Below are 14,452 nucleotides of genomic sequence, written 5' to 3'. Positions count from 1 at the left end.
GAGCACACACAAAACCGCTCTCAAACTCTGAGAATATTTTCAACTGGAATATATTGGTCTCAGTGCAGAGCATGCTCATGAACTGACCAAAGGGTCTGGCATCAAGAAACTTTAACATGATAACTTTGACCAACATGTTAGCAAGGCTGATGGCCCACACCACGGCTATGGCCCCGTATGTGGTGGGGACCGTGACGATGCTGGCGTGCCTCAGAGGGAAACATACAGCTACATATGTATCCAAAGACATCAGTGCCAGGTTGAACGGTGATATGACGGTGGTAATTATGGTCGGTATAAAAACTAGAAGGCACACTAAGCGTGTCATTAACACCATGCCAACAGCGATTAGAAACATCATCTGAGCCAATGCCATCTGTAAGGTTTCAGCCAATAGGAGGTTGTAGAGCAGGAGGTAACGGGAGGTCTCACGGAACACAGGCTTGCTTCTCAGTGTGTACAGCATCACACAGTTTATGTAGAGGAAGATGACGCATGGGATGAAAGAAACGACAACATTAACTCCCGCCTTATTCTCTGTGCTCCCGTTGGATGTAGAAGAGTTCTGTTGTAGTTGGAAGTCATTCGGCATGGCCTTGTCTCAAGTCAGAATGTAGGAAGTTCCCATCTGAAAGCAGAGTGACACTATATATACAAATATAACGTTAAGACACATAAACAGAAAAGCACACACAGGGACATAATGTCCATGATCAAGATATTTGGACGGGTTCTTACTTTTCATGTAATTGTGAAAAGCAGAAATTCAGATAGTGGTTATAGACCTCTTACATCATGCTCAGAGGAAGAACCACGAAAGAAACCCATAATGCAGGAATACCAGTACATTGAAAAAACTAAATTGTATTGTAATAATCCCACTAATACAAAAAAGGCAAAAAATAGTACTTATATAACAACAAAACAAGTTTACACAAAATGTTTGGGTTATAGAAGTGATCAACTTCTGAGGACTGCTGAGTGAAGAGGAGAATGTTTATTTTATAAATTGTCCTGAAATATTTAGATCTGACCTCCATCGATCATTTCATCATTCATGATTGACTCCACCCCCCAAACCTCCCCCTGTTCATGAAACAAAGGACAAGTGTGTCGTCAGTCTGTTGACAGGATGAGATCGCCGCGTGCAAAAGCAGGTCCGGGACTCACAATGCAGGGTTCAAATATGTCAGTTCACAAATCTTTGATCGCATCAATATTATGAATTGTTTTATTGGCATGTGGAGCTTTAGTAAACACGCACATGATATTTTGTCTGAATTTACTCCAAAGGTGTGAGTCAATTTTAATGTATTGCATTTTTGTGTGTGGATGGATTTCTTTTTTTTTGGTCTAACACAAACAACATCTTCCTGAAAATAAATCAACATGTACCTTTTGAAAGTTCGCCATCAAAAGCTAATCTATTTGTAACAAATACATGTTTAATCCATTCAATCAAGAATGGTCTGAAAGCAAGCCTAATAACATTATTGTAATCACCTTTCCGCTGTAGGCTTAAGATGGGAAAAGGCCAAGAATTGCATCTTCTTTTGTCGAGTTGAGTTGGTTCTATTAGAAGTTTGACGCATGGTAATAAAGGAGAACCTATCTACTGTCGGAAAGATTAGTTGGGGTGACTTAAAAACATTGATAATTACTGATCAATTTAAGCATTGCTTTATACTCTGTGCATGCTAATACATTTTTAAAGGTCCAATCTGAATTGATTTTGACATGTTGGAGCTGGCAATGAAGAAATTATGAGATGAAAATGGTTGAGAATACATTCAACTAATATTTCATTGTTTTGTGTTCATTTGGGAAACCATGTTTTGAGCAAGTGGAATGTCCTATCTGTGGGCCCTATTTTAACGGTCTGTAACGCAAGTGAGAAGCGCCAAGTGCAAGTAGCTTTGTGGGCGGTTCTACGGCGATTTCGCTATTTTAAAATAGCATCTGAACAACGCGCCACTGACTTTAAATCAGGTATTTCCTGGTTTGTGGCGCAAATGGTTTCTGAAACTGCATAATAGCACCAGGGAACGTTTGCGCCAGAACACGCCTCCTCCTTTCGCCGAACCGCCCCCTTGGGGCGCAAGATCATCCCCTAATTTACCGACGCGTGGCACAGGAGGGAAAAGAACGCTCTGCGCCAGTTGCAAACTAGCCACGACACATGTGCCAGTGATTAATAGGGTTGAGCACCGAAGCTCGGTTCCAGTAGGGAACCGGTTCAGACGTAAACGGTTGTAACGAGATCGAATAAGAACGCACATTTCGGTTCCTCATAACGGTGCCTGACGTTTTTTAACGCCCCCTGCCCCGCCCCCATGGTGTTGCGGCGTCAACTTGCGTTAGTGCTGGGCGCTATACAGGTACTCACTGAATAACGGTGTGTATTTTCGTTAGGATATGATTTTTTTATATAGCCTACCGCCATACCGGTGTATTTGATTACACAACGTTCGGAACGCAGCGCTGCGCGACTCTGTTTCAGACGGGACCCTTCTCAATGTTGCGGTAAACAAGCATGGTACGACTACGACTTTCTTTATAGGTCCATGACTGCGAGGCGTGGTATTTCAGGCCAACTGGTAAAAGAGTGTGTCACGGCTTTCAAACATAAAAACCATAAAGCCTATTGGCGCCTCGAGACTCAGGACGGACTTGTCAACGCGCTGTGGCATCGCTTACTTGATGTTGTTTTGATTGAAGATCGGCAGGTTGTAGGTGGTGAACGTGAATGAACAGGGGCGCCGAAAAGGGGGGGTAAAGGAGACGGATTCTAGGGGCCCATGATGGAGGGGGGCCCAGAGAGGCCCCTAATGATGATGAAATTATAATACAGAAAAAATAATGACACTAAGTTTCATTCTTTTCATGGGGCCCAAAATCCCTAGCGGCGCCCCTGCGTGTGTGTGTTGCGCGCGAATGTAATTTTAAAGTAACAAACAAACAAACTCAAAGCCGATGCATGCATCCAAAACTTGCTGTTCAAAAACCAAATAAACAAATCAAAAACAGAGTCGTTATTCGCTTCAAATACTTTTTCTTTTCAAAACTTGGGAATTAATACAGCGCGGTACCGAGCGGTTAAAAACAATGTTGGCGTCTCCTGTGGCTGCCTTGCGCACATGAGTTATATTACTCAATATGACTTTGGCAGTAATGTTGCGCCATGATGCGTGCCTGCCTGCTTTCAGTGAGGAATTAAAATTATTTGTAATTTTAAAAAGATATGTATCAGTCACAGCACTCACAGCAGCCTCTTCGGGTAAGTCGAGTAACTGAATGCCAACCGTAAATCTTGCATATCAAGTAGGCTAGCAAACACCGTTGCCATTCAACTCACAGTGCCCGCTGACTTGAATGGCAAGTCAGCGGTGTGTGCCGTTTAGTTTTTTTAAGTACCGGTTTGAGAACCGTTTTAGCACCGGAACCGTTTGAAAAGTACAGAGTAGGCACCGGTATCGCATAAAACCCAAACGATACCCAACCCTAGTGATTTAAGTCAATTGCGCCGGATGCAAGATAGGGCCCTGTGTTATGGCCATTAGTTGTTCGATCAGGCCTGGGGATGAGGTTCATGGAGAAGATCAGGGACTTTTAGGACCATTTTGTCCGGGGAGTGGTAGTAGTCTTGGTAATACAGTAAATTAACACAACAATACATTTCTACAAGTCTTTTGGCACAACAAAACTCAATACAATATTTTGTATTGCAAAGCCTGCTGTGTGATTGTATAAAAAGTCTGGTTCGTCATTTTACATTTAATAAATAAAATTGTTTCCTATTATTTCATGGTCATTTTTATACCATTAATGGTGGTTTAACTTGTTCCTACTTCAAACCTACCATCTGCTTTTTAAAACTTTGTTAAAGAAAACACATTTAATTTGGTGTCTGTTGGGTAGATATTTACATTCATTCCCTAAATAACAAAAACATATTCAACCTGTAAATATTTACTCAAGACCTTTATTAACTGATCGCTGAGCATTTTAATATTTAATGTGTTCAAATGAGTAAGCAGGGGACTGGGTTACACAGCATGAACTCGCACCCTTACCTCCCAGCAGAGGGAGAATCAGTTCTGATGGATCCCCAAAGACCTCGCCTGGGGTATAGACAGTTTGAGTTTGAGTTTCTAAACAAGAAAGTCAAGGAATCAACTCTCACACTAGTTCTTGTTGATCTTCATTTTAGATGCACCTAAAGGAATGCATTTTGTTTGGATGTTATGCACTAATAATATAAATAGACTAAATACATATATAAGGATCAGGAATTAGATAGAGGCCTATGTATTTAATGTAAATGTATTAATATTTACTCAACATATGCAATAATAAGGTTATGGATTACATTTTTTGGGTTTCGAATTGTTCGGACTTTAATTCAAACTTTTTAAGATTACTCCAAACCCACGGGCGCTTTTAAATGTTGTCGCGCGGCCCTAATACTGTTTCTTATAAACAACGCTTTTCAATCAAATAAATTGTTTCTTGAGGCCACACAGCCTTGATTAGCTCTGGGCCTCGGCTGGGTGATTGCCTATTTTCCTCAGCTTACACCAAAGAAATATGAGCACACATTCGTGCAGCTGAAGCGACATTCTGCCCCTTTCATTGAGACAGGCTATCAAGTTGTATACATTGTATGCTGGGTTGTGAGAACTGATATTCTACCAGCAGAGTATAAAAAAAATTTAGCTGAGGAGGATCACATTTTAAAACAGAAAACTCTGAGTTTATGGTATTTGACATTCTGTGGATGACCACAGATAACGCAGTCGTAAGCTTCTTGTGCCTTTTAAGCTTTTAAACATGAAGGGTTTCTGTCTTCTGCCCACTGACTTATTGCAGATGGATCAGAAAGTTAGTCTCCGTTTGTCTAAGTAAAATTGGTTTTGGTAGAATTTCAGATCTTTGGTAGCTCATGCCCATGCATACATTTATAAACTATTACAATTCGCCATTCTGTCATTGGCAAAATGTGCACACAAATCTATGTAATTCATCAAAGTTAACAAACTGTAAAACATGTCTATTGACAATGGCACTTTGTTCCCTGTGCCTCCCTCTGGTAGTGTGGCCAGGGGTAACACACAACATCTAAATCCTTTTCCCCTCAATACAAAAAACTATAATGCAACACATATTTACTAAAAACTTTATGAACTGATTGGTAAGCATTTTAATATTTAATGTTTCCTAATGAGGTAGCAGGGGAATGGTTTACATTTTTATAAATCATTACCTCCCTGCAGAGAGTGTACAGAAGCCCATCGGCCCTGATGGATCCCTGATGACATTTTGTACTTCCTTGGGTATTAGCATCCCACAAGTTTGACTGGTTGCTTCTAAGCAACACGAAAGTTAAGAGTCTCCTTTCTCCTTGGTTGTTGTTGATCCTTAATGTGGATGTAAACTTGCAATGTTCTAGTTTTCCATGACTGATCAAGAAGAAAGGCCTGTAGTTTTAACAGTTTAATTAATACATCAGTGGTTGCTTTCAAAACTCTGCACAGTGCGCTCATGAATGACCCACTAGATGGAAAATTAATCGATTTGAGTGTTCTTGATTCCTCCACATTAGTGAGCTGAAATGGGTACCACGAACATACACAACCCGTTAGCACAGCCACAATAGTATTGTCTGAACAGTAAATTCGCAAATTAACACTTGTTTAATGGCACACTTCCCATTACTTTTGCATGCTAAGTCTTAGTGTTGACCTATAAAAGGTCACCATGTGGAAGTCTAAATGTGGAAAGGAATGATTTAACAAAAAAGTAAAAATAAGAAAGTGTTTCCTTGATTGCCATTACCATATTTCCTACATGCCACTTTATCCTTTGTTGACATTAAAAGCGTTGATACACAATTTGTTTTTATTGCAAAGGTCAGATTTCTTTGTTTGGGTGTTAATATCGCAGCTGTCTTTCATGTTTGTATAAGCCGAGTGACAGGAAGGCCAGCCAGCGCTATATTAATTGTGAGGAATGTCGATGTACAGTAACGCCAACGACACGTGAATTCCGATATAACTGTTCACACTGAGGTAGCATTGCAAAAACACAGAGGTGTATTATAGTCAGGACCACATATGAAAGTCGCCTTAATCAGAATGGGAAATAAATTTAGTACCACTGGATTTGTGCTGTTCGCACTGTTCTGAGAAAAGAGTTCATATGAGCAAACATTTTTTTTCTGGATTAGGACCGTTTATCCTTGGAGTGGGAATGAGGGTGTGCAGTGTGAACAGAGCCCTTTGTTGCGTCATATAATGTATAGCAGAGAATACCGAACACGTGTGGAGATTTTTTAAGGCGGAAGTTTTCTTTATATTTATTTAATTTTGTTTTAATTAATATTGACCTAATAATAAAATAAAATAAATGTGTATATATATATATATATATATATATATTTTTTTTTTACTTACATCTGTATGTCATTGCGGGCCGCCAGGAATGTTTCTGCGGGCCGCACTTTGAGCACCAATGCATCAGAGCATGCATCAAGAAGGCGATGATATCGCAATAGGAAATAACCATTAAAACAAATGACGCACTTGAGTATGGACATATTTGGGTTAAAGTAAGAGTAATAATGGGGAAGAGAAAGTGGAGTATTTCGTTACGTCAAGTCCTCTATCCTGTAATATTTCTGAGGGACTCAAGTTATTCAATATTCTTCGGTTTAAATAATTTGTTCATAAATTACATAATAATAATAATCTAATAACACTTGTTTTCATGTGTTCATTTGTAATACTAAGCTATGATAGAGCATTTCAAATAGGTGTGGAGATAGAGCGCTATATACAGGTGCACATATCGCCATCTAGAGCTCTATGCTATTTTGCATCCACATTTTAATAATTTTACAAGAAACAAGTAAAAATTCTTTATTAGTGGATCGGTAAATATCCACAAATAACATATCATTTTGTCGACCATCCATTCAATGTGAATTGTCTACTTTGGCTTACAATTTTAAGTTAAGTAGGGGTTGTTTGTCTGCCTGAATCCATGTGAATAGTCTTATAGAAAATAGTGATTTAATGTAATTTGTATTGCTAAATAATACTCATCCCCCTTGAATATATTCATAAGAAAAAAATTTACATCATCCTGGATGACGTATGTTCTAAAATAATTGACAATCTATACACAGGGAGGATGAGCAGGGCAAAATGCCAGACCACACAGGGCTGGAGCAGCACCACTTCAGTTGACTCTCTTTAAACCGTTTAGCTTCTTTACATGATATTGTTGATTTTGGTCTGTTTAGGGAACATATGAATGTTTTCATATTTTTTTTATCATTTGTAACATTGTTGTTCATGGCCTTTTTTGTTCCAGCGGTAAGGCTAGGTGCAGGACATTTGAGGGCTAATGTCAGCAATGGTTTGCAATATCTAGAAAATCAAGAATATATTTTGTACACCACTTTCTCTGTGGGGTTAGGCTGTACTTTTCTATGCTTGAACTGTGTTCTCCTTTACACCTTGAGGAGCAAGCCAGTTTTTCGTGAGACATCCCGTTACATTCTGTTGTATAATCTGCTCTTTGCCGATACTGCTCATCTTGCATTAAGTTTGTTATTGTACATACTGGCTGTAGGCAGACTTAAGCTAACAATGTCTGTTTGTGGTTTGCTTACCATGTTCTCTATTTACGTTGATTCGATCTCTCCTCTTACTCTGGCAGTGATGTCTGTGGAGAGATATGTGGCTGTGTGCTTTCCTCTGAGACATGCAGACCTTGTCACCATCAGAAACACAGGAGCAGCCATTGCTGCTGTGTGGACGGTCTGTTCTCTCAATATCGTCATACGGGTGTTAATACTTGTTGTTTGGCGACCTGACTATGAATTGAATGAGAAAATGAAGGACTTCTGCTCAAAAGAGGCACTGTTTCTGACACCTATGACTAAACATTTTGATGAAGCATATTCCGGTTTTGTGTTTTTATTTGGGGGTCTTGCAATTTTATTCTCTTATGTTGGTGTGACTCTGGTTGCCAGGTCAGCCTCGTCAGACAAAGCTTCCGTCAGAAAGGCAGGAAAAACTGTTTTACTTCATTTCTTTCAGTTGGTCCTGATACTAACCTTCACCCTCAATTCTATCATCCTCACAGCCTTTGCAAGACAATTGGACAGAAAATCTCTGGTGCGTTTGTCCATTATAATCTTTCTGTGTTTGAATCTATTTCCCAGGTGTCTAAGTGCTCTCATTTATGGCCTCAGGGATCAAACGCTCAGACCAGCCCTCCTGAACAACATCTGTTGTCAGTTAAGATGCTTGGTCGGCCCAAACAAGACTAAATTCAGAAAAAGAACCTAGGGATGCTGATTGGGATGGCACACCTCCCATTACTTTTGCATGCCATGTCTTAGTTGTGACCTATAAAAGGTCACTAAGTGGAAGAACATTTTTAGAAAAGAATGATTTAACAAAAAGGAAAAAATAAGAAAGTTGTTTCCTTGATTTACTTTTTGCCACATACCACTGTATCCTTTGTTGACAGTGCAAGCCTTGATATTCAATTTATTTGTATTGCCCAGGTCCTATTTCTTTGTTTGGGTGTGAAAATTGCAGCTGTTTTTCATGTTTATACAAACCGAGTGACTAGAAGGCCAGCCAGCGCTATATTAATTGTGAAGAATGTCAATGTACAGTAACATCAACGACGCATGAATTCCGATATAACTGTTCACACTGAGGTAGCATTGCACAAACACATGTATTATAGTCTGGACCACATATGAAAGTGGCCTTAATCCGAATTGGAAATAAATCATGTTCCATCGGATTTGTGCTATTCACAATGTTCTGAAAAAATATTTATCTGAGTCGCATATGAGCAAATATTTGCTCATGGATTAGGACATCTTATCTTTGCAGTGGGAACGAGGGACTTGCAGTGTGAACAGAGCCCTTTGGAGTATGATATATTTTGATACATAGCAGAGTAATACCACACACCAGAGGTGTGGGGATTATCATTTAATCACTCACCAACCATTAGAGCATGCATCAAGAAGGCGATGATATCGCAATAGGAAATAACCATTAAAACAAATGACGCACTTGAGTATGGACATATTTGGGTTAAAGTAAGAGTACTAATGGGGGAAAGAGAAAGTGGAGTATTTCGTTACGTCAAGTCCTCTATCCTGTAATATTTCTGAGGGACTCAAGTTATTCAATATTCTTCGGTTTAAATAATTTGTTCATAAATTACATAATAATAATAATCTAATAACACTTGTTTTCATGTGTTCATTTGTAATACTAAGCTATGATAGAGCATTTAAAATAGGTGTGGAGATAGAGCGCTATATACAGGTGCACATATCGCCATCTAGAGCTCTATGCTATTTTGCATCCACATTTTAATAATTGTACAAGACACAAGTAAAAATTCTTTATTTGTGGATCTGTAAATATCCACAAATAACATATCATTTTGTCGACCATCCATTCAATGTGAATTGTCTACTTTGGCTTACAATTTCAAGTTAAGTAGGGGTTGTTTGTCTGCCTGAATCCATGTGAATAGTCTTATAGAAAATAGTGATTTAATGTAATTTGTATTGCTAAATAATACTCACCCCCCTTGAATATATTCATGAGAAAAAAATGTACATCATCCTGGATGACGTATGTTCTAAAATAATTGACAATCTATATACAGGGAGGATGAGCAGGGCAAAATGCCAGACCACACAGGGCTGGAGCAGCACCACTTCAGTTGACTCTAACTTGTTAGACTTTTATGAATGGGATTTTCTTGTTTTCATCAAATTTAAACCATTTAGCTTCTTTACATGATATTGTTGATTTTGGTCTGTTTAGGGAACATATGAATGTTTTCATATTTTTTTTATCATTTGTAACATTGTTATTCATGGCCTTTTTTATTCCAGATGTAAGGCTCGGTGCAGGACATTTGAGGGCTAATGTCAGCAATGGTTTGCCATATCTAGAAAATCAAGAATATATTTTGATCACCACTTTATCTGTGGGGTTAGGCTGTACTTTTCTATGCTTGAACTGTGTTCTCCTGTACACCTTGAGGAGCAAGCCAGTTTTTCGTGAGACATCCCGTTACATTCTGTTGTATAATCTGCTCTTTGCCGATACTGCTCATCTTGCATTAAGTTTGTTATTGTACATACTGGCTGTAGGCAGACTTAAGCTAACAATGTCTGTTTGTGGTTTGCTTACCATGTTCTCTATTTACGTTGATTCGATCTCTCCTCTTACTCTGGCAGTGATGTCTGTGGAGAGATATGTGGCTGTGTGCTTTCCTCTGAGACATGCAGACCTTGTCACCATCAGAAACACAGGAGCAGCCATTGCTGCTGTGTGGACGGTCTGTTCTCTCAATATCGTCATACGGGTGTTAATACTTGTTGTTTGGCGACCGGACTATGAATTTAATGAGAAAATGAAGGACTTCTGCTCAAAAGAGGCACTGTTTCTGACACCAATGACTAAACATTTTGATGAAGCATATTCCGGTTTTGTGTTTTTATTTGGGGGTCTTGCAATTTTATTCTCTTATGTTGGTGTGACTCTGGTTGCCAGGTCAGCCTCGTCAGACAAAGCTTCCGTCAGAAAGGCAGGAAAAACTGTTTTACTTCATTTCTTTCAGTTGGTCCTGATACTAACCTTCACCCTCAATTCTATCATCCTCACAGCCTTTGCAAGACAATTGGACAGAAAAACTTTGGTGCGTTTGTACAATATAATCTTCTTGTGTTTGAATCTATTTCCCAGGTGTCTAAGTGCTCTCATTTATGGCCTCAGGGACCAAACACTCAGACCAGCCCTCCTGAACAACATCTGTTGTCAGTTAAGATGCTTGGTCGGCCCAAACAAGACTAAATTCAGAAGAAGAACCTAGGGAAGCTGATTGGGATGGCACACCTCCCATTACTTTTGAATGCCATGTCTTAGTTGTGACCTATAAAAGGTCACTAAGTGGAAGAACATTTTAGAAAATAATGATTTAACAAAAAGGAAAAAATAAGAAAGTTGTTTCCTTGATTTACTTTTTGCCACATACCACTGTATCCTTTGTTGACAGTGCAAGCCTTGATATTAAATTTATTTGTATTGCCCAGGTCCTATTTCTTTGTTTGGGTGTGAAAATTGCAGCTGTTTTTCATGTTTATACAAACCGAGTGACTAGAAGGCCAGCCAGCGCTATATTAATTGTGAAGAATGTCAATGTACAGTAACATCAACGACGCATGAATTCCGATATAACTGTTCTCCCTGAGGTAGCATTGCACAAACACATGTATTATAGTCTGGACCACATAAGAAAGTGGCCTTAATCCGAATTGGAAATAAATCATGTTCCATCGGATTTGTGCTATTCACAATGTTCTGAAAAAATATTTATCTGAGTCGCATATGAGCAAATATTTTCTCATGGATTAAGACATCTTATCTTTGCAGTGGGAACGAGGGACTTGCAGTGTGAACAGAGCCCTTTGGAGTATGATATATTTTGATACATAGCAGAGTAATACTGCACACCAGAGGTGTGGGGATTATCATTTAATCACTCACCAACCATTAGAGCATGCATCAAGAAGGCGATGATATCGCAATTGGAAGTAACCATACATACAAATGACGCACTTGAGTATGGACATATTTGGGTTAAAGTAAGAGTAATAATGGGGAAGAGAAAGTGGAGTATTTCGTTACGTCAAGTCCTCCAACTACTACATTTCTGAAGGACTCAAGTTATTCAATATGCTTTGATTTAAATAATTCATTCATAAATTACTTAACAATAATAATCTCATACAACACTTGTTTTCATGTGTTAATTTGTAATACTAAGCTATGATAGTGCATTTAAAATAGCTGTGGAGAAAGAGCGCTATATACAGGTGCACATATCGACATCTAGAGCTCTTTGCTAACCGATTTGCTTCCACTACATAAGCCTTCTAGACCACTAACATCTTCTGAGGCCAATTTATTAATTATCAACAGAGTAAACACGAAACATGGGAAAGCAGGATTTACTGTAGTTACTATGCAACAAATAGCTGGAATAAACTCCCCGAGGATTTAAGACTTGCCCCAACTCTGAGCACCTTTAAAACAAGACTGAAGACTTTTGTTTGCTTTAGCTTTCTGCTGAATCTTAAATACATTACACTTTCTGAATTTTTTTTTAAACTTTGCCTTTATTTTCTATTTTATTACTAAAATGCCTTTATAACTTTCCCTTTATTTTCTATTTTTACCAGAAAGATACGTGATCTGATACCAGAGAGAAGGATAAGGGTTTGAGACCTAAGTTCTGTCTGGGTTAGAGTCCTAGAATCTGGGTTGGAGTCCCAGAGAAAGGACCAAGTTCCTTTAGGTCGGGTCGGAGTCCCAGAGAAAGGCCTTTGATTCATGGTTATAGTCCCAACGTGTGTCTGGGTTAGAGTCCTAGAATAGAGTCCTAGAATAGAAAAAGAGTCCTAGAGTAGAAATTGACTAGAATCTGGGTTGGAGTCCCAGAGAAAAGACCCAGTTCCTTTAGGTCGGGTTGGAGTCCCTATGTGGGTTCCAGAAAGACTGTTGATCTGATTTTAAATACAATGCACTTTCTATTTTACTAATTTCTTTGCATATGTTTTCTTTTACTTATCTATTATTTTATTGTATGACAATGTTTATATGTGAAGCACTTTGAGTCTGCCTTGTGTATGAAAAGTGCTATATTAATAAAGCGGCCTTGCCTTGCCTATGCTTTTTTCGCATCCACAATTTAATAATTGTAAAAAACACAAGTAAAGATTCTTTATTTGTGGATCTGGAAATACCCACAAAGTTACCAATTTTTATTGACCATACATTCAATGTGAATGTTCTACTTTGGGTTAAATTAAATACGGGTTTTCCCTCTGCTTGAATCCTTGTGAATAGTCTTATGGAAAAATAGTGATTTAATGTAATTTGCATGGGTAAACAAAACTCATCCCCCGTGTAACACATTTAGAAAAAAATAATTGCGTCATACTGGAGGACATATGTTCTGAGCAGGGCAAACGGTGATGAGCAGGGCTAACGGCCAGACCACACAGGGGCTGGAGCAGCACCGGTTCAGTTGACTCTAACTTGGTACACTCTTATGAATGGGAATTCTTGTTTTTTTAATTCAAATTTAAATAATTTTGCTTCTCTGCATGATATTATTGATTTGGGGGAACATATTAATGTTTTTTTTATCCTTTGTAACGTTGTTGTTCAATAACTTTTTTGATTACAGCTGTAATGCCGGATGCTGGATATTTTAGGGCTAATGTAAGTGCTGGTCTGCAGTATCAAGCACAACAAGAATTTATTTTGTTCACCACTTTATCTCTGGGGTTGAGCTGTAATTTCCTCTGCTTGAACTGTGTTCTCCTGTACACCTTGAGGAGCAAGCCAGTTTTTTGTGAGACACCCCGATACATACTGTTGTATAACTTGCTCTTTTCAGATACTGCTCATCTTGTATTAAGTTTGATAATGTACATACTGGCTGTAAGCAGACTTAAGCTAACAATGTATGTTTGTGGTTTCGTAACAATGCTCTCTACTTTGGTTCAAGCCGTCTCTCCTCTTACTCTGGCAGTGATGTCCATTGAGAGATATGTGGCTGTGTGCTTTCCTCTGAGACATGCAGACCTTGTCACCGTCAGAAACACAGGAGCAGCCATTGCTGCTGTGTGGACGGTCTGTTCTCTCAATATCGTCATACGGGTGTTAATACTTGTTGTTTGGCGACCTGACTATGCATATAATGAGAAAATGAAGGACTTCTGCTCAAAAGAGGCGCTGTTTCTGACACCCATGTCTAGACGTGTAGATGAAGCATATTCCGGTTCTGTGTTTTCATTTGGGGGACTTGCCATTTTATTTTCTTATGTTGGTGTGACACTGGTTGCCAGGTCAGCCTCGTCAGACAAAGCTTCTGCCAGCAAGGCAAGAAAAACTGTTTTACTTCATTTCTTTCAGTTGGTCCTGATACTAACCTTCACCTTCAGTTCTATGATTATAACAGCCATTGCAAGAAAGGTAGACAGAATAACTTTGGTGCGTTTGTACAATATAATCTTTGTGTGTTTGAATATATTTCCCAGGTGTCTCAGTGCCCTCATTTATGGCCTCAGGGACCAAACCATCAGACCAGCCCTCCGGAACAACATCTGTTGTCAGATAAGATGCTTGGTCGGCCCCCTCAAGTCAAAGGTCCGAAAAATAACCTAGGATAGCCGATTAGGATGGCACATCTCCTATGACTTCTACAGTAAAAAATATGCTTTGGTTAGAACCATCTTAGTGGGACTATTATAAGATAAACCATATAAATGGTTTATCAGTGGAAGATTTTTTTTGGAAAATAATGATTTAACGAAAAGGAAAAATACATA

At 38.9% G+C, this 14,452-nt stretch overlaps 4 protein-coding genes across 4 annotated transcripts in view; 3 read left to right on the top strand and 1 right to left on the bottom strand.

Annotated features, from left to right (window-relative positions):
- Positions 1–639, bottom strand: part of LOC115547127 (odorant receptor 131-2-like) — a 2,316-nt gene extending 1,677 nt beyond the window's left edge. Inside the window, exon 1 of the mRNA XM_030361095.1 lies at positions 5–639. Coding sequence (XP_030216955.1) covers positions 5–592 — 588 coding nt within the window. The 5' untranslated portion in view covers positions 593–639. The remainder of the gene's footprint in view (positions 1–4) is intronic.
- A 6,716-nt stretch (positions 640–7,355) lies between these two features.
- On the top strand, positions 7,356–8,357 carry LOC115547126 (odorant receptor 131-2-like). The gene has a single exon (XM_030361094.1). The coding sequence runs from the start codon at positions 7,356–7,358 to the stop codon at positions 8,355–8,357; it is 1,002 nt and encodes a 333-aa protein (XP_030216954.1).
- A 1,567-nt stretch (positions 8,358–9,924) lies between these two features.
- Positions 9,925–10,926, top strand: LOC115547125 (odorant receptor 131-2-like). Its single transcript, XM_030361093.1, has one exon. It carries the CDS (start codon positions 9,925–9,927, stop codon positions 10,924–10,926), a length of 1,002 nt encoding a protein of 333 aa, XP_030216953.1.
- Positions 10,927–13,310: 2,384 nt separating this feature from the next.
- On the top strand, positions 13,311–14,288 carry LOC115547124 (odorant receptor 131-2-like). Its single transcript, XM_030361092.1, has one exon. The coding sequence runs from the start codon at positions 13,311–13,313 to the stop codon at positions 14,286–14,288; it is 978 nt and encodes a 325-aa protein (XP_030216952.1).
- The last annotated feature ends 164 nt before the right edge of the window (positions 14,289–14,452 follow it).

The sequence above is a fragment of the Gadus morhua genome, chromosome 7, assembly GCF_902167405.1.
Source record: "Gadus morhua chromosome 7, gadMor3.0, whole genome shotgun sequence".
NCBI lineage: Eukaryota > Metazoa > Chordata > Actinopteri > Gadiformes > Gadidae > Gadus > Gadus morhua.
The sequence above is the reverse complement of the archived record's forward strand: the minus strand, read 5'-3'. Positions and strand labels throughout refer to the sequence as shown.

What these genes read in the sequence shown, in the direction of transcription:
- LOC115547126 (XM_030361094.1), top strand. Translation starts at nt 7,356, where the DNA reads ATGGCCTTTTTTGTTCCAGCGGTAAGGCTAGGTGCAGGACATTTGAGG.
- LOC115547124 (XM_030361092.1), top strand. Translation starts at nt 13,311, where the DNA reads ATGCCGGATGCTGGATATTTTAGGGCTAATGTAAGTGCTGGTCTGCAG.
- LOC115547125 (XM_030361093.1), top strand. Translation starts at nt 9,925, where the DNA reads ATGGCCTTTTTTATTCCAGATGTAAGGCTCGGTGCAGGACATTTGAGG.